The sequence below is a fragment of the Miniopterus natalensis genome, chromosome 16 (assembly GCF_054644295.1).
Source record: "Miniopterus natalensis isolate mMinNat1 chromosome 16, mMinNat1.hap1, whole genome shotgun sequence".
NCBI classification, from domain to species: Eukaryota; Metazoa; Chordata; class Mammalia; order Chiroptera; family Miniopteridae; genus Miniopterus; species Miniopterus natalensis.
The window spans coordinates 14765330-14787281 of NC_142096.1; the positions used below are offsets into that span (position 1 = coordinate 14765330).

General features: G+C 42.3%; 1 protein-coding gene across 1 annotated transcript in view; it reads right to left on the reverse strand.

Annotated features, from left to right (window-relative positions):
- SAMD12 (sterile alpha motif domain containing 12) overlaps positions 1 to 21952 on the reverse strand; it is a 146246-nt gene that overhangs the window by 40508 nt on the left and 83786 nt on the right. Inside the window, exon 3 of the mRNA XM_087825598.1 lies at positions 1122 to 1251. Coding sequence (XP_087681724.1) covers positions 1122 to 1251 — 130 coding nt within the window. The remainder of the gene's footprint in view (positions 1 to 1121; positions 1252 to 21952) is intronic.

The window sequence follows — 21952 nt, forward strand, 5'->3', positions numbered from 1 at the left end:
GCTGAGTTCCTTCAGGGCAAGTTGCTTTCCCACTAGAGTATCAGTTTTCTCTTAGTAAAGAGGAAGACTCTACACTAGAATCAGAACCTTCTTTTCATGTTTGTCAATCCTCACCCAAGGGTATTTTTTCTATTGCTCTTCAAAGAGAGTGGAAGGGGGAGAGAGAGAGAGGGAAACATGGATGTGAGAGAGACACATCGATTGGCTGCCTTCTGCATGCACCCTGACTAGGGCAGAGTCTGCAACCGAGGCACGTGACCTTGGCCATAATTGAACCCAGGACCCTTTGGTCCTAGGGCCGACGCTCTAACCACTGAGCCAAAGTGGTTAGGGCTAGAATCAGAACTTTCTTTTTTTTCCCTCCCTCCTGAAGCACAGTTTTGGTGCACAGAGCATACTGCTCAGTCCTATCTCTGACCATGGTGTTTGCAAAGGGGGAGAGAGGGAATACGGCAGCCATGGAAAGCAGACTCTCTGGGTGGCAGAGCAGGTGAGGTCTTCAAAAGACCCCATTATTCTGATGGGCTCCCACGGTGGGCCTCTGCTCTCCCCCTTGCCCACTCCATTCTCCAACTGAGAGATGCAATCCGAGGGCTTTTACAGTTCATGACACTGTCAAATTTTCTGCTTCCAAGCGCTGCTTGACCACCACATATATTTCTCAAAGGACCCTTATCTAAGTGGAGTCTTAACTTGCGCTTTGAAGGTATTCATCTCAGGGGTAGTGAGCTAGTATTATTCTACTCACTTCAGAATTTTCCTACTTAGAAATCTTTTCTACTTAGAATATCTACCTATTGATCCTGTAACCAAATTGATTTGAAAGACTTCCTCCCTTTCTTTTCTCTAGGCTTGCTTTCATTTTCTCTAGAGACCCCCAATCCCTTATCCTGATTTCCACATATTTTTATATTGGACACTTGAAATCCACGGTTCTCTATAATGACGTGTTAGGCTTGTTAAGTAGCATGGCTCCCACGGATCAGGAATTGATCGCCCCTTTTAAAGGAAACCCACCCCAGAAAATTTCGGCAGGAAGATGCCGTCCCATTGCAAGGGTGTGGGAAAGGCCATGGCGAAGGGGAGAGGGAGTGAAATATTTTGGCTACTGCCTACTTTACCAGTTATGTCATGCTGTCTGAATGACTCGCTGTAGATCTGATACTGATGAGGACAATGTTTCTTCAACCATTTGCAGACATCCTGCTGAGTCCACAGAGCCACTGGTTTTGACAGCTTCACTGTAGCCGACTGCACATAAAGAAGCAAAAGAAAGTCTGTTAATGCCAACCCCATGCCTAGAAAGGCGCTGCTACTAGAAGTCCCAGAGTGCGGTAAAGGCTGCAGGCTGGGCTCCCCAGAGATAAATATCTGGCTGTTGTCTTCCTAACCTCAGCAGACCTTCTCCATACCCCTGAAAACCAGAAAGAAAAGCTCCAGGCAGAGAAGCCCATGAAAATGACATCTGTCCTCAAGTTATCATCTCAACTGGGGAAAATCTCCAGGAAGTACTGTTTTCTGATGAGTAATCCAACAACAAGACAATGGTGTTGCTAAGCAATTAATTAAACTTTAGGGGGAAAATCGCTGCCTCCAAGTGGCCTTTGTCTGTATTCCAAGAAAGTGTATACCGTTTGTCCTCTGATATCTCCAGGGCCTACTACAACACTGTTCCTGGCAGATGCTAATAATTATCTTTAAAATGAATGTTGCAGGACTTAGATACTGCATACTAAAAAGTGCAAGTCGGCCTGGGAGCTCTGGACTAAGGGCGGGTCTAGAAAGTCTAGGAACATTAGTTATGCCACAGCGGGGAAGCAAGAAGTCAATTCCACCAGCTTGTGGGGAATGGTAATGAGATAATGGGGGTAGCTGGGCCTTGTCTGGAAGCCAACTAGCCAAGCCCTTTATTACTCACTGGATCTTTCAAGGAGGTGCTTAGAAAACCACACCAAACCGGTACAAGGACCCTCAGAGGCTATGACAGATAGCAGGTTATAAATACATCTGTAAATTAACAACAATTAACTGTGCTAGAGGCTGGTCTACCTCACGAAGCCCAGGAACTTGCTTGAACCTAGATAAAAGCTTAGCTACCTATCATTTTTATCATCGGGATCAGTGTTTGCCAACAAAATAGGATTATAATATTGATAGTTCTTTAAAAGATGTTGGGAGGCATACAAACCTGACCATAAATACTACTGACCTTCTCACTAAGAATCGTTTGCTTTCACTTCTCTTTTAGTCTTTCAGAGTAAGTCAAGGGGAGAGCCTCAATTTGTAAGAGTATGATTTAACATCTTTCTAATACTTGCCAGCATGTTTTTTGACAAAGAGGGGGTCCCTTCAGCCTCAGCTCCTTCAACAGGCGGCAGTATATTTAAAGACCAATAACTGTTCTGTTTTACTTTTATTATATTTAAGGTTGCTTTTATTTTATGGCAAGTAAATCATGGCAAAAAGGAAATCTTAGTTTTAGTAGTACTATCTAGTTGGCTTTTAAAAAAAATTTGAGTAAAAAAACCCAGTAGGTCAATTTTAAGGAAAAAATTAAGGAAACAATAGTACAAATAATAAGATAATAGTAAAAATAGTGGGGGTGATCCAAGTTTAGAAAACTTAGTGCTCAGGTGTTTTTTTCATCAGTACATTTTCAGTTGTATGATTCTTTGTGCCATCCTTTACAAAATAATCACAAAAACATTTATCACTTCTTAGCTTGTGCTGTGGTAATTTATTTCTTCCACTTTTATTAAATCTATATTAAACATATAGATTTTATGTATGTACACATATATACACACGTATGTACACATATACCTATATGCTTTTCATTTATTGTGACTGGCATTCCTCCACTGATATTTGGGGTTCTCTCCCTCTGAATTTCTCCAGGGTCCGTGACAGTTCTTGCCAATGGAGTTCAGCAGAATTGAGGCTATCTATGTGACTCTGAGGCTAGGTGGTAAAAAAGATACAGTTTCTGCCTGGCTTACCCTCTCTGGCACTCTTCTTTGGAACCCAGCCACCATAGTGTGAGGAAGTCCAGGCCACATGAAGAGACCATGTGTAGGAGTTTTGGCCAATCACCCAGCTAAGGTCTCAGCTGACAGCAACCACCAACACCATCCCTCAAACAAGCTTCAGATGGATTCAGCCACCAGCCTTTGAATCTTCCCACTGAGGCCCCTAGACACCATGATGCAGAGACAAGCTGTCCCTGCTGAGCCCTAAGTGAATTCCTGACCCACATAATCCACGAGCATCATAAACAGTTGTCTTTCACCACTAAATTTTGGGGTAATTTGTTTTGCAAACCTAGTAACTGGAACACTAAGTTATATACTCAGTGAAGACAGAACTGTTACAACAGCTCTCCGGAGTGCCCTGCATGTAATAGATACAGCCACAACGAATAAGTGAATGAATTAATGACATGAGACCGTTCTCACAGAGTCTGGGCTCACAGACCTACTTACTATTTATTCAGCAGTGAATTTCAAGGATGGCCCTTGCTGCCCTCCACCGACTTGGGCCGTGCTCATGTGGGTCCCAGTGAAACTTGGCCTCTTCCTTCAACCCTCCATCCCCGAGTCACAGGCTGCCAGACATTTGCCCTCTGCTTTCCTAATTTTTATGAGCCAGGTGGACCTCTGGCATGGATGGTACAAATGAGTAAATGTTTCGTTGTTCAGTTTTTCCCTTTTTGCCCACCATCGCCTCCTTTCCTTTGCGTGATCAGGACACTAGAATTTTGGCTCTTTTAGCTAGAAATACACTTACCACCACGTTTCACAAGTCAGTACCTCTGACTCTGCCTCTTCCCTGCTCTAAAAATTTCCTCCAGATTAGCTGAATGAGTTCATAGCTGACACATCATTACCCTGCAGCCCCTTGCAAGTTTGCTGCAAGTAAAGCTGATCACATCCCTTGAAGACTCCTACAAGCCAGTCACAGAAGGCTGTGAAATAGGAAGGGAAAGGCAAGAGAGTAAAGCTGCCTAAGCGTCAATACACCAACCTTCCTGGAGGGCCATTCTTTAACTGGCCCATTTCCTGGGAAACAGGGGAGCCTCGGTACCGAGACAAGTCCATTCAGCTGGAGGCCCAGGCGGAGACGAACTCAGCCGTGCCGTCATCTCAGAACTCAGCCTTACCAGCCCACCGTGTAGGCTTCGGTTAGACATTTTCCTCTTCTCCTAAATCCAGGTGTCTGAGCCTAACACTGAAAAAGCTGATTTGTTTTTCATTCAGAATAGACTCCTGCTAAGCGGTCATTTGGTTATCACCTGCTTGAGCAGCAATAAACACAAAGCTTTAGGCAGAGATTTTTAAGGCTGAATGAACCTACAGAGATATGCCTCCATGGAAACTGGTAGAGCAAATAAAATGGGAGGAATAAGGCTTCCTACTATGGACAAGCACTAACATCTCTCCTTAATCAGACAGCGATGCAAGCATGGGCCCCATTTCTTAGCTGACTTTTAGCCTTGGCTTTATTATGCAGCGGTTATCAGTTTGTTCCACATTAGGAGCCGCGGTGACTCCAGCTGCCCCAGTCTGCCTGCCGCTTCTTTCTGGATTCTCGGAGCAGACTTTCATTTGTTCTGCCTGAACTTCTCTTTGTAGCACCCCAGGTGCTCTCAGGACTTCTCCAGTCTATCCTGATGCCACATCCTCAACAGCAACCAAGTTTTGGGGAGTGAAAGTCATAACCTCATTCCTTTAAAGAGCTTAACCTTTATTCCTATGTGCAATTTGAAACACCAAGCATTTGTTCAACTCACATCAAACTATCACATTGTTCCACTGGGTGGTGCAGAGCTGTCGAATCTTAATAGTTCCCTGGTTATTTGAACAGCTCCCCTTTCCTCGGCCACCCAACACTCATACCTCTCTTTGCACCCACAGATGATAATTTTGTCTGATTTGGGCTGTGTGTTTTTTTCCACAATAGAAGCCTAAACCAAAATAATAATGGTTTGTAAAACAAAGAGATAGTATTTCATATTTACTAGAAATAGTAAACTAATAAAAAAAGTCCTGCCCAGAGGCAAATATTAAAAAAACAACATTTGCGCCAGTTCTTTTTCCCCATACTCAGTCTACTACAGCACTCTCTGCATTTATAGCTCTGGAGGCAATTTTGGTTGCTTTTGCTGCCCTGAGAGAGGCTGGAGGCAGTTTGTTATTTTAACCTCTACCTGGTGACACCAAGCAGAACTGCAGGCACTTCCTTTCTGAGCCGGTCCTGGCCTTTCTATAGACAAGCAGAAAGTGCCTTTACTTTCTATTTTACAGGAAGACCTCACTTTATCCAAGACACACATCTTTGAGGGAAAGTTAGTTTGCAAGTTACTTTTTTTTTTTTTTTTTGCAAATGATTCTATTTTAGACAATAATTTCAGCTATGCTTTATAGTATTTTCTAATTTGTATTTAACTAGAAAGAACTCTTAAGTTTTAATTTCTTTAAGGCAAACTTGAAGCTTTTCTGCTAATAAAATAATTAAATGCTTTAAAGAAGTGTTACGGAAAGAACATACACAAACCACTTCTAAAGTTCAATTTTATTTTGTAATCCAATTACCCCTTATCTGTTTTGCAATATAAATTCCCTTTTAATTTATTAGGTTTTGATTTATAAGGGAATAGTGCAATTTTAAGCTCCTGAGGGCTGTACAAATTCAACTGGGTAAGCTTACAGGAGGCCTAGGGAGCTGGCTGTGGAAAAGTAGAGAAAGCAGAGAGTGTTTACACCCACCAGAAGGACAAAGAGAGCTTTATGGCCAAATATCAGGAAGCGGTAAACATATCTGCAGCAGCTCATTTATAAGCAAGTGTTTGCAAGCTCAACACTGCTTCTTCCTTTCCTAATCATCTTGCAATGCTGCTTCTTTAGTGCCCAATCTACTATTTTATTGCCTTTCATTGCGTAATCTTACTAGACTGTGAAGAAAAAAAAGGAGACTGGAGGGGGCGGGGGGAGAGCATACAACGATCCATCAATGTCTATTCTAGCAGGTTTGATGGACTATGATGGAACAGGGGCGTACATGTGTGTGTGTAAGCAACTTTACTTGGATAAATAAAGACTAACTATAAATCCCTTAGTAGAAAAGAATTACTATTATTTTCTTTTCTCTGTTTTTTAGGGGGCAAGGAGGAGGAAGAGACCTGCACGAATTTTGGGAAAACGATGAAGATTCAAGACTCTTCATGAAAATTTGCAGTATCAAAAAAACGCATCCTGCACTCCATTGCCAGTAAGTTCTAGTGGTTTAAATGGTCTTTTATATTGAAGCCAAGAATCAACCTTCCGTCTTCTTTCTCACTGATTCTTGAGTCCTGCCTGTGGTGAAATACAAGACAAACGTCACCACCCACTGCGCTCATTTCCAGTGTACACACGTCGGCACTCTCCACGAGGTCTCACGCCTTTTTTTCAAGGTATCCACTAGTGAGTCCCCAAGTATATCTCCGGCCCAGTCTACTCTCCAAACTACTGACTCGTACATACAGCTGATGACTTCCGTTACGCTTTCAAATCTAGTTAACATTTCAAATTCAATGTGTCCAAAACTGACTCCTGTTCTCAAAATGGCCTTCATCTCACCTGACACTCGATACTTCTTGTTGCTGAAGCCCCAAATCGTGGATTCACCAGACTCCTCTCTCTGTCTTGCATTCCACATCTGATCTAAGAGGAAAACCTGAGGGGTCTACCTTCACGCATATACATGCTCCAGTCTCTTCTCACCATGAACACTGCCACGATCCTGATCAGGAACACCATCAGGCCGCACCTAGGTTACTTCATCCACCTAATACACCTAAGGTCATTGTTTCCCCCTTTCCCTTATTTTAAATCTTTAAAACAGTCTACAAAGCCTCAAGCCATCTGGATGCCCACTATCTGGTGTCAGCTTCACTGCTCTTCCCCTACCACCTACTGCTCCCACTATTCCTCACCCTTGCTCACGAATGCTGACTATGCCCACTTCTTATTTTACCTGGAATGCTCTTCTCCCAGATACCTACATGGCCAATTCTCCCACTTCCTTCAATCCTTTGCTTAAATGCTACCTCCTCCATAAGTCCTATTCCCGATCTCCCTCTTTAACAAATGCAACACTCCTCCCTCTGGAGCTTGCAATACTTACTATCTGCTCTACTGTCTCCACCCCCACAGCAAGTATCATCTAACACACTACACAGCTCACTTATTTTGTCTATTGTTTATTATCTGTCTTTCCCCATGTCCTTGCAACCTCCACAAGGGTAGGGATCTTTCTTATTTTGTGAAGAATCCTAAACTTTAGGACAGTGCCTGGCACATAGCAGGCACTCAGTAATTATTTGTCAAACGAATGAAAGACTCCTCTGGTCGGTCATCATCTATCACAGCTCCTATATCCTTGAGTGTCAGAAAACCGGTTCGAGTCCCAGCTGTGTTCTTGACATTCCCAGGTTGGGAATAAAACAGCCTTTGCTCTGATTAGATTTCTCCTACACTGAGCCAAAAAAAGCAGGGTCATTCTAGCACTACAATTCTTAGCAAGATAGCTCACATTTCTGATCCTCAATATTTTTTCATTTTACACTGACACAGGAGAGATGTAATGCAAAAAGATTTAGGCATCTGGAAGCGCACAGACCTGAACTGAAGGCCAGCTGTGGCATTCGCTAGCACTGTGACCTTGGGCTAGTCACTGGCGCGGCTTAACGTGGTCCTCAGTGCACTGGATATAATGCCTAGCTTGTTGCTCGTGGAAGGATTAAAAATGGTTTATCTAAAGCACTTTAGAAATGCTTGCCAGGTACTATGTGTTCGGGAAAGTATATCTTCACATCTGCTGAACGGCATTAATATGCTCTCCTGCTCGACTCCCAAGCCTGAGGTGGGGAAGCAACAGCGCAGCACAGGGGACACAGAGTCCGTGGAGCCCAGCTGACTTCAGCTGAGTTGCAGGCCACTGAGAGAGTGTTAGGGGATAGTGTGCTAAGGCCCGAAGAAAAACAACTGATAAGGAAGGAGTGTTAAAAGGCACCAGGAAAAGGTGGGTATAAGAACAAGAAAAAGTGAGAAAATATAGAAAAAGGGAGGAAAAGAAAGATGGAAAGATTAAGATTCCCAATCAGGAGAGGTAAAGGGATGCTCCTGTTTTTCCAGGCTGGGCTGTACTGCGCGACACAAACATCGCCTCGCGCCTGCCGGTGACAGGGGGCCTCCCTGGTTTCCCTCCGACTCAGAGCCGGCTCTTTCCTGTCTCCAGGCACCACCACTGGCAAAGTTTCCTAATCCCATGTCAAAGATCCATCCCGGTTCCCCAGGCGCCTGGTGGAGCCATTTATAAAGGAGCGCCATCCAGATGTGCGGCTGCTCACAAGCCGCGAGGCGAACGCCTGCATGTAATGCTGGTAGGAGCTGCCTCCCAGACGCACGCCGCTGGGCGTCGGGGTTTCCAACCACCACACCTCGCAGAGGGAGTGCGGAGAGCGCACAGGCAGGCCCCGGGCAACGAGGGGGCTCTGGCATCCCAGATGGCTCTGGGTATGAGGCCTGCTCTTCCTATCAGCCAGACTGTTGCACCTGTCAGGAGAAACACGGAGGGAGAGGGTCACGGTGTACCTTGTGTCTGCTCTGTCTTAGCGCGGCAGGAAAACCCATCGCTCACCTGCCCACATGAGCACACTCTTCGGGAGATGCCGAGCGTGCGAGGTGCAAAGCTGCCCACGCGCTCCGAGCACGTACCTTATGGGCAAACCCCGTGCGAACGTTGGATGCATGAAAGCATGACAAAAGCCAAAATGGAAACAAATAGGAGCCATAAAAATGATTATTGATCAACATCATTTCATATCTCTACAGAAATTCCTTTGGAATAGCAATGGGGTAGATCGATAACAAAAATGTCCTCAGTGCAGAAGGACCCTCTTCTATAGGACCCTCGGTCTGTCAATCACAAGGTGGCATCTGTCTCTCCATTGCTTGGGTCTGGGGGTGGGGAGAGGAAAGGGGGGCATGGTGGCCTGCTCTGACCAAAGAACAAATGAGGGAGAGGTGGTGAGGAGCCAGGTGTGAGATGATTTCTCGAACGGCCTTTTGTGCTTGTGTATTATTTCTTGCTCCTCTGAAATCACTATGAGAACATGCCTGGGAAAGTCTGACCAAATCAGGCTTGGGAACGTGGCAGCTTATGAATGCCATCCCAGACATATATACACAGTTCCAGACAGACATAGTTCCAGACAGACAGACATAGTTCTGGACAAAATAACTCTCACCAGAACCCGACCATGCTGTGATACCCTGATTTTTATCTTGCAGCCTCCAAAGCTATCTTGCTCAAACCCTACAGTTTATGGTGTTTTGTTATGGCAGCTCAAGCTGACTAATACAGGGGCAAACTCTCGTTCAGAAAAACTGGTAAATTCGGCCAAATAATTGACAACCAAAGACTGATAAAGCTTTGAAAATCTCACCACATACCTATAACAGGGAAGAAGATAAAATGGAAGTGAGATGAATTATAAGACAACAGAAAAAAACATACTTTTTTGTGTATTTACATTTCAAATACTGTCTTTTATACAACTAAAGAAAAATTAACAAAATCATATTTATTTTTATAAACTCTTTTCCAAATCCATGTCCATGCACTTTTCTTTATGGCCACATCCCGCTCTGAACAAAAAACATGCTGAACAATTTTAGTAATTTTTATGCTTCTACAATTTTCCTGGTTATTTTTTATCTTCTTATGGCTATCAAAGAAAGCACTCATATGGTTTAAAAAATAAGTTATACCAAAGGACTTGCGGTGAAAATCCCCAGTCTCTTGTCCCATTTTTTCTCACTGGAACTTATTATTTTTTAAGTAAAACACACGTTTATCTCCCTTCTCCAGCCCCAGGTACAATGTCCAGGGGCAACCTCTCAATGGTTTCTCTCTTCATTTTTTTTAGTTTATCAGTCTTAGGGAATTATGTGTGGATACCTTGATGAGAATGTCAGGAATTAGCACACATATGGTGGCTCCCTCCTTCCCTCTCCTTGGTTTGCTCTTGGTCTTATTAATTTTAATTTTCTTGATTATTTTTTGCCATGTAATTTAGTTTTTTAATATTATTTTGTATTGGTTTCAGGTGTATAGCATAGTGGTTAGACAATCACACACTTTACAAAGTATTCCCCAGATATTTCCAGTAGCCACCTGGCACCATACACAGTTGTTATAATATTATTGACTATATTTCCTATGCTGTACTTTACATCCCCGTGACTATTTTGTGACTGCCAATTTGTACGTAATTCCTTCACCTTTTTCACCCAGTCTCCCAATCACCCTCCCATCGGGCAACCACTAGTCTGCTCTGTGTCTATGAGTCTGTTTCAATTTTGTTCTTTTATATTGTTACTTAGATTCCTCATATAAGTAAAATCATATAGTATTTGTCTTTCTCTGACTGACTTATTTCACTTAGTATAATACCTTCTAGGTCCACCCTTACTGTAGCAAATGGTAAGATTTCATTCCTATGGCCCAGTAGTATTCCACTGTATATATGTACCCCTACTCTTTTATCCACTTGTCTGTTGATGAGCACCTGGGTTGCTTCTATATCTTGGCTGTTATAAATAATGCTGCAGTGAATATAGGGGTGCATATATTCTTTTGAATTAGTGTTTTGGGTTTCTTTGGATATATTCCCAGAAGTGGAATCACTGGGTTGTAAGACAGTTCCACTTTTAATGTTTTGAGGAAACTCCATACTGTTTTCCATAGTGGCTGCACTAGTCTGCATTCCCACCAGCAGTGCATGAGGTTTTCCTTTTCTCTACATCCTTGCCAGCACTTGTTATGGATTTATTGATAACAGCCATTTGAACAGGTATGGGGTGGTATCTCATTGTGGTTTTAATTTGCATTTCTCTGACAATTAGTGATGCTGAGAATCTTTTCATATGTCTATCGGCAGTCTGTATGTCCTTTTTGGAGAAGTGTCTATTCACGTCCTCTGCCCATTTTTATTTTTATAACCTTAAATAATATATTTAAATCTATATGATTTTCCACATAAAGACTCCTTTTTACTTTTTCTATATGTGTTTATTTCCTTTTTATGTTTTCTATACTTGTTCCTCTCCTTCCAAGTCCCACCTTCTGTCATCCCAGCATTGTTTTTATATGGTCAAGGTGAATAGCATATATTTTCCATCTTATACCCTCTACCTGATTTGCTGTTATGACTGTGGATTGATTCAAAGTTAAAAAATCAATAAGCTGCATTTACCTTATAATGACTGTGTAAACACTGTTCAAGTGCTGGACCAATTAGTCTGGTTGGGATTATTTTTTCTTGTACTACATTCTCAGAAGTCCAATGTCACAAGTGCTGAGAATCTCAAAGAAGCTTCCCAACACGAAAATCAAAGAGATTTTCTTTTCTTATATGTCAGCAGTTACTTAAATTTATGCCACAATTTAGTTTTCATTTCCTACATATCATCCGTATCTTTCATTGGCATTAGGGGTCAATTAACCATGGCCCCATGGTCTAAATCCAGTCCACTGACTGTTTTGTTATGGTCCACACAGTAAGTAATAATGGTTTTTACATTTTTAAATGGTAAAAAAAATAAAAAATATTTTATGATATGTAAAAATTATGTGCAACTCAAAATTCAGTGTTTACAAAGTTTTACTGGAACATGGCCCTGCCCATTTGCATTCATGTTAAAAAGCCCGAATGATTATGGCAGAGGCGGAATGGCTTGCAAAACTGAAAATATTTACTATCAAGTTCTTTACAGAAAAAGTTTGCCAACCCCCACTCTACATAGTGAAAGGTTTTTCTCAGTTTCACCTGCCAAATCATCTTCTACATTTTAAAATTTACTTCAACCTTGCATTTTCATTTCTGTGGGCTGTCTTACTCTCTGGTGTGTTCCTCCTTCCAAGCATCCAGGACTTCTTTGAATGGATGCAGTTTTTAATGAATGCAGTATGTTTCTGAATTTCTTTATAGATACTAAAGTTTTTTAAAAGAGGTTCCCCCCGCCAACATTCTCTAAGCTCATACTGACTTTATCGTACATTTCCTGCAAATATCTGCTTTATCTTTGTCTCTTAATTTTTAAAAAATTAAGGTACTAGAGACCAGATCTTGATTTCTGAGTATTTGCACCGGGCTTGTTGCAAGAGGAATTACATAATCCTCTCCAACTGGCCACAGATACCCAATTAAACATGAATTCCAGCTCCCAATCAGTATGCACACACCTTGGCAAGAGAAGCACTTTCACTTGCTCCATCTTTCTCCCAATATGTTCCTTTTTTTTTTTTTTTTAATATATCTTTATTGATTTCAGAGAGAGGAAAGGAGAGGGAGAGAGAGAGACAGAAACATCAATGATGAGAGAGTCACTGATCAGCTGCAGCCCGCAACCCGGGCATGTGCCCTGACTGGGAATCGAACCCTGATCGCCTGGATCCTAGGCTGACGCTCAACTGCTGAGCCACGCCCGGCCGGGCCCTGTCTTTTTGGTCTGTGTGGCTGACTGGCCTTCTCTAGGGAGGATCATCGGGGCCATAAAATAGAAATCTGGAATCTCGCTGAGCAGCGTTCACCTGGCTCATGAATCTCATTTGTGACAATGAAATCTGGGGTCCTATGAAAGCGCTTGACAAATCCAAACTCAGAGAAACTCTCCCCCTCAACAGCACCATCCAGAGTCTGCAGGAATGAACAATGACAGAAAGAGGCACACAACCGACCCAGCTCCCCTGCGTGACTGTAACCACATTTCCCCACAGAGCACCATTGAAAACCCTCCTTTTTTCCTGCCCTCTGCTTATTCCCTTCCACTAAGCTCCCCCTTCCATTTTTAACCCATGCCCGTTTTTCCCTTGAAAGGACACAGGCGGTTGGACTGAGCAGCCTTCGCTCCCTGCTTTGGCCAGCACATTACTTTCCGTTTCCATTCTGGGGCCTAATTCTGCTCTGTTGGCCACTTGGCATTCTGAGCAGGTGCAAAAGGAGGCTGCAGGTTCAAAGGTTCCTTCTGCCTTTCTCGACGTCTCTGATTTGAAAGCACATTACCTTCATAATAAAAATATCTGGGTTACACATTTGATGTACAGGCCAGAGAGAACTGAGTGCAGGGCATTTTTCTGATCCTTTAAAGAAAAGCCCCAAAATGGATTCCAAACTAATTTTCCACTGATTCTCTGTTCCTCCATGACATTATTTTTCCATACCTTTTATACATCAGTGGAGCCCTTCAGAGTCATTTGGGATTATTGATTATGAAGCAGCAGAAATCTTTCATACTTCAGGCAGGGAGACTCCAGCCTCTCTCTCCGCTACCCTTTCAATCATATTATTTCTACTCATCAAGTGTATTTTATTCCCTAATACTTTTTAGAGTCAAACTAGTTTTGAAGTTACTATTACTCAGTGAAAAGTGACCATATAAAAAGTTAAAAATCTGTAGATTGAATGTGTCCGGCACTTAATTTTGTGCTCTGTTTGCCCCACTGTGCAAAGCAAATACTAGTTAAGTCTCCAGCTACATAAATATATATGTGCATTCGTGTTCAGTTCATGGCTCCAGTTTTTACAATATTAATACAGTGCTCTTTTTTTTTTTAAGTCTGCTACACAGAAAAGGTGTCAAATAATAATTTATAATCTATCGTATTAGTGTTGCGGTTTCTGTTTGCAAAGCTGTCTGATTCCATGGTTAACGTACTCAGTAGCAGCTCCACATTATTTTTTATTTTGTACTTTAAACAAATCAACTGTACATCCAGATGACAAAGGACTGGACAGTGGGGCAGCATTGAAAGAGAAGACGCCTCTACACATCATTCAAATTAGTTAAAAAGCACTTAAAACAAGCAAACAATCATTAATCACCATGGATGACTATTTTATAGTGTCAGGTGCATGCAAAGGTTTTAATTTTAAATTTAATTGGTGACAGTATTGCAGATATCTCTCATTTCCCCCACCTTTGCCCCCCCCAGCCCCTACCCCAGGCCTTCACCACACTATTGTCTGTGTCCATATGCTATGCATATATGCAGATAAGTTCTTTGATTAATCTCTTCCAGTCCTCCCCACCCACCTCCCCTCTGAGATCCCTCAGTCTGCTCCATGCATCCATATCTCTGGACCTATTTTCTTTATCAGTTTATTGTGTTCATTAGATTCCACATATAAGTGAGATCGTGTGATATTTGTCTTTCTCTGACTGGTTTATTTGGCTTAGCATAATAATCTCCAGGTCCTTCCATGCTGTCCCAAAGGGTAAGAGATCCTTCTTTTTACAGCTGCATAGTATTCCATGGTGTGAATGTCCCACAGCTCTTTTATCCATCACCTACTGATGGGCACTTGGGCTGTTTCCAGATCTTAGCTATTGTAAATTGCGCTGCTATGAACATAGAGGTGCATAGATTCTTTCTGATTGGTGTTTTGGGATTCTTAGAATATATTCCTAGAAGCGGGATCACTGGGTTAAATGGCAGTTCCATTTTTAATTTTTTGAGGAAACTCCACACTGTTTTCCACAGTGGCTGCACCAATCTGCATTCCCACCAGTATATGCAAAGGTTTGTAAATCTATTGAATAAGTGGCCACTGCTAAGTCCTCAAGGTTTAAAAAAAACAAACATACTTAAATACAATGAATTTTTAATAGCGGGAAGAAGGCAAATGGTCAGATTTTTCTATAGAATGATAAGAATATTCATTCAAACATGAAATATTTAATCAAGTATCTGTTACACGCAAGGCACTTTAGGATGCACTGGTGAGAAAGAATGAAGAGATATCGGCCCACACATGGCTTATGTTCTAGTGTAAGACACAGACATTGACAAGTCAACAGCCAAATGGTGACAAGTGCCATGAAGACAATAAAACTGGGTCTGGAGAGAACATGGGGCCAGGACACAGGGGAGGGGCAGTGTGAGGAGACTGCTATTTCAGATGGGATGGCCAGGTTTATGTCATATCACAACTAGTCACTAAAAAAAAAAAACTCACACAAGTTGGAGGTATTTTAAAAAATTAACATATATATAAACCTCAGTGTGAGAACATGAAAATTAAAATTGTGTTACACAACACTGATTTTATTGAAAAGCTTCTACTTTTCAATAGAAATGTGTTTTCCCGTAATAACATGCCTCCAGCCTGCTCTGAATTCGCATGATATTGCTCCTCACAAATGGTCAGTTCCTGGTACTTTTTCTTCATGAACTATTATGGTTTCCATCATCCTGTTACCACATAAGTATACCATTGAATAGGCACACATGACACTGTACTGTGTGCTGGTCCAGGTATAAAAATACAAATTAACAATCAACAACCAAGCAACAGATGGAGGGAAAATTCAGTTACTCAATTCATTTAGTCAACATTTATTAAGCACTTGCTATATGCCAAGCGTTGTGCTATCTTCTGGGGACACAAAAATGAAAAAATCAGAGCTTGAGGCCAAGGGCTTCAAAAGAGACAGAAGAACAGAGAGAAAGATAATTAGGTTAGAGCAATATATGGGGGAGAGAGAGAGAGAGAGAGAGAGAGGTGCAGTGGATGATTTAGGTGCCCACAGAGGGCATCCAGCCCGCTGCCTGCATGAGTAAAGGTGACATGGAGCCAATGAGGAGGTGGAGCCAACACTGGCAATTTTAGGACAGAGGCCCCTGAGGATATTAATGTGATGAAAAAAAGAAACCAGAAGACTAAGAGAGCTAGAAGATTCTGAGAAACACTACCGATGAAGAAGGCACAGGAGGATGGGGGCAGACCTGGGGCGGACTAGGGATCATGAAGCCACGAACAGTGATGGGATTTTGTTTCCACACTCGGTAGGGCCACCAAATACAACATCATTTGGAGGCTTTCCCCAACCCTCCCCGCCTTGTTCCCACAGTTCTTGGTAACATTCTCCAGTTCCAGTCCCTTACCCAGTGAGGCTTAATTATCTGTCTAAATGTCTGCTCCCACACTGAACCATAAACATTCCAAGGGTACTGACAGTTCCATCCATCATTTCTACCCTTCACAGCACCAACCAGTCTGCCACATAGTAGGTGTTGATTATATGTTTGCTTTTATATATTTTGTTATCCCAGCAGTCATTTAACAAAGACTCTGATACCTAAGACGGAAGACATCGTACCATGGATGTTTTCATTAATTTAAAAAAAATTACATATGGTAATCCTTGAACGCATTCTTACTGTAACAATTCAAACAGTACAGATGTATGAAGAGCAACACACTCTTTGCATGTGTAGCTCTGCGCACATTCCTTCCCTATGCATTTTCACATGTATATATTCAAAACAAGAAAATATAGTTTACTATGAGCCTGGCCAACTGCTACAAATGGGAGAGCACGGTATGCATTGTTTTTAACTTTTTTACTTAACAACACACTTCAGAGATCTTTTCCACCCTACGACATACAGATTCACCTCATTATTTCCAACTGCTGCATAGTGTTCACTAGCAGAGACATGCGAAGAAAACCATGACTGAGTTTTCACTCAAGAAACATGTGAGCACTGAGAAGACTGACAACATCCAGTGGGAAACGGGCTCTCTCTTAGAGCGGTTTTGCCTTTTTGAAGTGCAAATCAATGTCTCCTAGAAGTTTACAACCTACAATCCCACACCAAGGTCTCCATCCTGAAGAAACACAGTCCCACATACATAAAAGGGCACATAGACATGAGCACTGCTACGGAATCTGCAGTTGCGAAAAATCAGAAACATCTTAAATATCTATCATTTTAATTTTTAAATTACAATAATTTTTAAAATTAAAATCAGCTCCAGAAATTGTGGAATACCTGCACTTTATCCTGTTCAGTCTTAGTTATATGGCATTAAATGAATTTAACTGCACTCCCTCCAGTCCCATGTCTGCCCCTTTCTAAGGCTGCTTTGTAAAATCTCTCATTTCTAACATGTCAAATGCTCCACTTCAGGTTTACGGGCATATCTGCTAAGGAGGTTCCTTTGGAGACACCAGTTATTGTCATAGCCTTAGGTTCTCTTTCTGTTCAAAGGGAAGGGCATGGTTATTCTTGGAAACTTGTGCAAGGCTCTCCTTCATTGCAGCACCAAGCCTGCATCTGGCTTCATTATCAGTAACAGGCACGTGCTGAATGTTAACCACATTTAAGGGACGGTGGAGGGGGCAGTGGTAAAACACAAAGACCGCTACTCAGTTTCACACGTATCAGATACTGAGTGTGGCAACCACAGATCACGAGAAAGGAAACAGGCAGAATATTTTCATGTTTGTTCATCCATCTCTCCACCATCTAGCCATTAGCTGGCTAGGTCGACGCAGTGAAAGATGGGATCAAACAGAACCCCCCACAAAATCAAACAAGTAAGAAGGAGAGAAAGAAAAGCAAGAAAGAAATCAAACCTGACACCGTGGCTGAAAGTAAGGACAATAAGAAGTGAGGACAATCAGAGACAGAGGTCAGACACCACTAGCAAAGACAAAAGGCAATCGCAGGTTACGCCCAGATGCCAGGATGAAAGGTTAAATCCGCTAAGAAATAAATAAAACGTGGAGGAAAGTGCTGAGTCCAAAGAGAATCTTCAGTTGGTATATAGGGAATGGATGGCTCCTTTCCAGACCAAGAAACCGGGACTTCACAGATGGAGGGTAGGACTAGAGCCTGGAGCCTGGACAGACTCAGGGAGGCGAGGCAGGCCCAGCTCTAGGCGGGGAGAAGCCCAGGCAGGCAGTGTGGAGCACTTGCTAGGCATACGGTGACACACAGAGGCCCAGGCAGGCACCAACAGACTAGGAGGTCTAGAATGAAGGTCAAGTTGTATCCGGGAACCACAGGGAACAATGGCATGAGAAAGCCAGCATCGTGGGGGAAGGCGAGCAGATGGTGAGTGGGCAGGAGAAACCAGGGCTCCTGCTGCTTGGCAAAGGCTCAGCGAAAGAACACGGAGCTTAGGAAAGTAGGCCAGGCACCAGGACAGGGCACCCCAGTCTTGCAGGAATTAGAGGACTAATGGGAGAATCCAACCAAGGGTAAGAGAACAGTGATCCTGTTTTTTTTAAATATGTCTTTATTTATTTCAGAGAGAGGAAGGGAGAGGGAGAGACAGCGAGCGAAACGTTAATGATGAGAGTCATTGATCAGCTGCCTCCTGCACACCCCCTGCTGGCGGATCGAGCCCACAACCTGGGCATGTGCCCTCACCGGGAATCAAACCACTATCTCGTGGATGCCCAACCACTGAGCGACACTGGCCGGGCCAGAGATCCTATTTATTACCAGTGCTGGGTTACAGCATGGGGCTGTGTCACTCTCTCAGAGGTCAAGACTGGACTCCCTAGGATGGTTCCTGAAATTCCCTCTGATTAACGACCACTCATCACCCTGCACCCTGGCCTGGGACAGACCCTTATGTGAGGTCAAATGGCTTCAGCTGTGGGCATCAGGAGGCTCCCAGGGCAGGGGGCCAGGCAAGTCATCATATCAATTACTGTGTTTGGCAGGAGGAGGAGGGAAAAGTGTGGTTTTGGCAACACTGCGGAAATTCTAAGGCCTTAATTAGATTACTGGATCAACCTCTGACTAGCAGTAAATGTCCTTGGGGAGGTCGTTTAATCTCTTTGTGAGACTATGAATTTCCACATCTAAAAAATTGAAAATAATATTTCAGAGGCAGCTTACAGGAGAAATCCTAAACAGTAACAGTGTTGCTAAAAGGATCAGGATATCAGCTGACCCTTGAATTACATAATGCCCTTCACCCTCTGGCCTTGCAGAAAAAGTAAAGGAAATCTGAGAAAAGGCCCCTCAAACAATCACTGCAAAGAAATGCACTTGCTTTATATTTACACCAGGTGAAGGAGTTCGCTCTGGTCCTGTTGTAAAACTGTAATATAACTGAGCCGTTTACCTTGAAGGAACCTGCAAACGAGAAACAGCAGGTACAAAGGGACTTTGTATTTCCAGTGGCCCAAAAGTTGGATCGGAATCACTACAGAGAACACTTTGAAGAAAAGATGGCTCCAACAAAAAGGGTATGAAAGGTTGTCAATAGTTAGAACCAGGGAAAGAATCAGATGAACTAGAGAGCTGTTTATATTTGGGAAAGTGGTATTAATATGGAGTCTCACCAGAGGAATGCTGACTATTTAGCTAAGAACAAAAGACTTCTCCCGAAAGTTTCCAAAGGCAAGTCAAAAAGGTAAAAAGAAAGTCTTCTGAAAGTGGAGTAAAGGGTACACAGAAGCAATTCTGTTTGGTGTTATCTGGCTTCTTTATTTTGAACTAATATAGCACCTGTTAGAGGCTCCCAGTGGGGCTGCTCTTCTAAATGTGGGGCCAAGATTTGCAAATAGCATTGTCTAAAACTGGAGGTAATAAGAATCAATTATAAGTGGATGACATTTAGAAACTCAAAAGATTTATCCCATTACAAGAAACTGTTTGGAAACATCCCCAAGTCTGGTTGAGATAACCTGAGGAAATGACAAACAGAATCCAGAAACTACAAACAGAAAGCAATGAGTGTTATGCTTTGCTGTGCTGTCTTAACAGAATGATTTGTTCTTTATGGAGCTAAAGCAGAGAAGTGTGTGGTTTTCAGTGTGTCTGGTACCACCCAGTGGAGAGGCTCCCATGTCAGCAGGGGAGAGGGTTCCCTACATCCTCAGCTGCAAGCCTGGATAAAAATTAGGGTAATCTGGAGAATTTTGAAAAAAAAAAAAAGCAATGGCTGTGCTTCACCCCAATCAAATTATATTAAAGTCTCTCAGGAGCAGACCCAAGAGCAATGATTATACTTCATAGCCAGGCTTGAGAATTAATAGATGCTTTCAGATGGGTAAGTGGACTCATAAAATTGATGGCTTTCTAATATGATTACTCAACTTTGGCTCCATGATTAACAAGCAACCTTTTGATGGTTATTTTATTTTCTAGGTTGACTCTTTTCATAGGGACTAAAAGAAGGTGATCAGCTCTGGTTGGGTGGCTCAGTTGGTTGGAGCATTGTCTTGTACACCAAAAAGGCTGTGGGTTCCATTCCCATCAGGTCACATGCCTAAGTTGTAGGCCCAATCCCCAGTCGGATGCCTTTGGGAGGAAACCAATTGATGTTTCTCTCTCACATCTTTCTCTCTCTCCCTCCCTCCCTCTCTAAAATCAGTAAAAACATATCCTCAGTAAGGATTAAAAAAAATAAAAGGTGATCCACTGACCCAAGGTATCTGCCTGCTTACCAGTTATAAGTCTTATTTCAAATCAATAAAAGGGACTTTTCATTTGTCAATTGTCTAGCTAGTCTCAAAAGTCCAACAGAACTTGTTTAACTGGAGAGGAAGAGATATATGTTATTTCAGGTATATACAAAGCAGAAGATGTGGTGTGTGTATCTCTCAGGGCTCCCTAAGGTGCTGCCCTCAGGAGATCTACGTAATAGCCCCACCTCTGTAACTAACAGAACTTAAAAGGCAGCTGTTGCATTTGAAAGGGAATAATTGATTTCTGTATTTTATTGTGGCAAAATAATTACATGCAAACAGGATGTGAGGCATGCGTTCGTGACAGCCTGGATCTTCTGCACCTAGGGTGACCACCATCCCTGTTTGCCTGAGAACAGTTCTTGGAAACTGGAGTTTTCCATTTTATTTATTTATTTATTTAAAAATATTTTTATTTATTGATTAGAGAGACATCAATTTGTTGTTCCACTTATTTATGCATTCATTGATTGATTCATGTATGTGCCCTGACTGGAGATCAAACCCACAACCTTGGCATATCGGAATGACGTTTTAGCCACCTGAGCTACCCAGCCTGAGTGGATTCTCAGTTTTATAACTTGAGACAGTCCTGGGGAAACTATCCTGTGGTGGGTTCCTGCGAATCAACACTGTCAGTGCTAAGTCCAGAACAAGTTGGTGACCCCATGAACACCCCTTGTTTTCTAAGGTACATCTACTTTATAAAAGTGGTAACTAAAGGGAAACAAGCAGATTTGAGGAGGAATTAAAGATGTTTTCGATCTCACATCTCAATTCCTCAACACTAACAATGAGAACCCAGCAAATACTCCATTGCACGGCTCGGAGTTAACACCTAGCACAGCATTTCTACGCATGAAACCTTGGTACAGGATTGAAAACAGTCACAGTTCAGGCACTGGCGATGCGGAAAGAGTAACTGGTAGTTTCAACACAGGTCTGGGAGCTTGGAGAGCAAGGGGAGGCCTCAGACCACGGCAGTAGCCTGGTTCCAGGTTATAGAATCAGAAACCAAGACAACCTTGAAGCCATGTGGCCCTAGCTAACGCTAATTGAGTCCGTAGACTAAGATATTTACAAAGATCATATAATTTAATCATAACTCTATAAAACAAATCTAATGATTATCTTCATTTTATATGAGAAAACTAAATCTGAGGTATGGATTTTATTCACACTTGTATTTCCTTCATGTCCAGCCCATAGCAGACACACAGATCACATAAAACTATTAATAACCACAAAGAAATTTTCAGGGTGGGAATTATAAGTCTTTCAAAAGATAATTTAATAAAAATCTTCTGCTGTTTTGGGCATTCTGCAAAATGGCCAGCATCATTTAAGCAGGTCTATAACTGACCATCCTTTACAAATTACTTCAAAGAAAAGTAAGAAGGGAGAGGATTCAGGCTCATATTATCAACCCAACACTCGAGTAAAGAGAAACAAACTATGTGTTCTGCTAGCAGTAATGGGGAGAGAGAGAAAGAATGAAAAAAATGGAGTTGTGTGTGTTAGGAAGGGAAATTAAACTGAAAATTAGATTTCCTGCGCACAAATTTTGACAAAACTTAAAGGAAATTAATCAACCACTTTACACTTGCTTTGCTGATCAGAGAAGAGCTCTG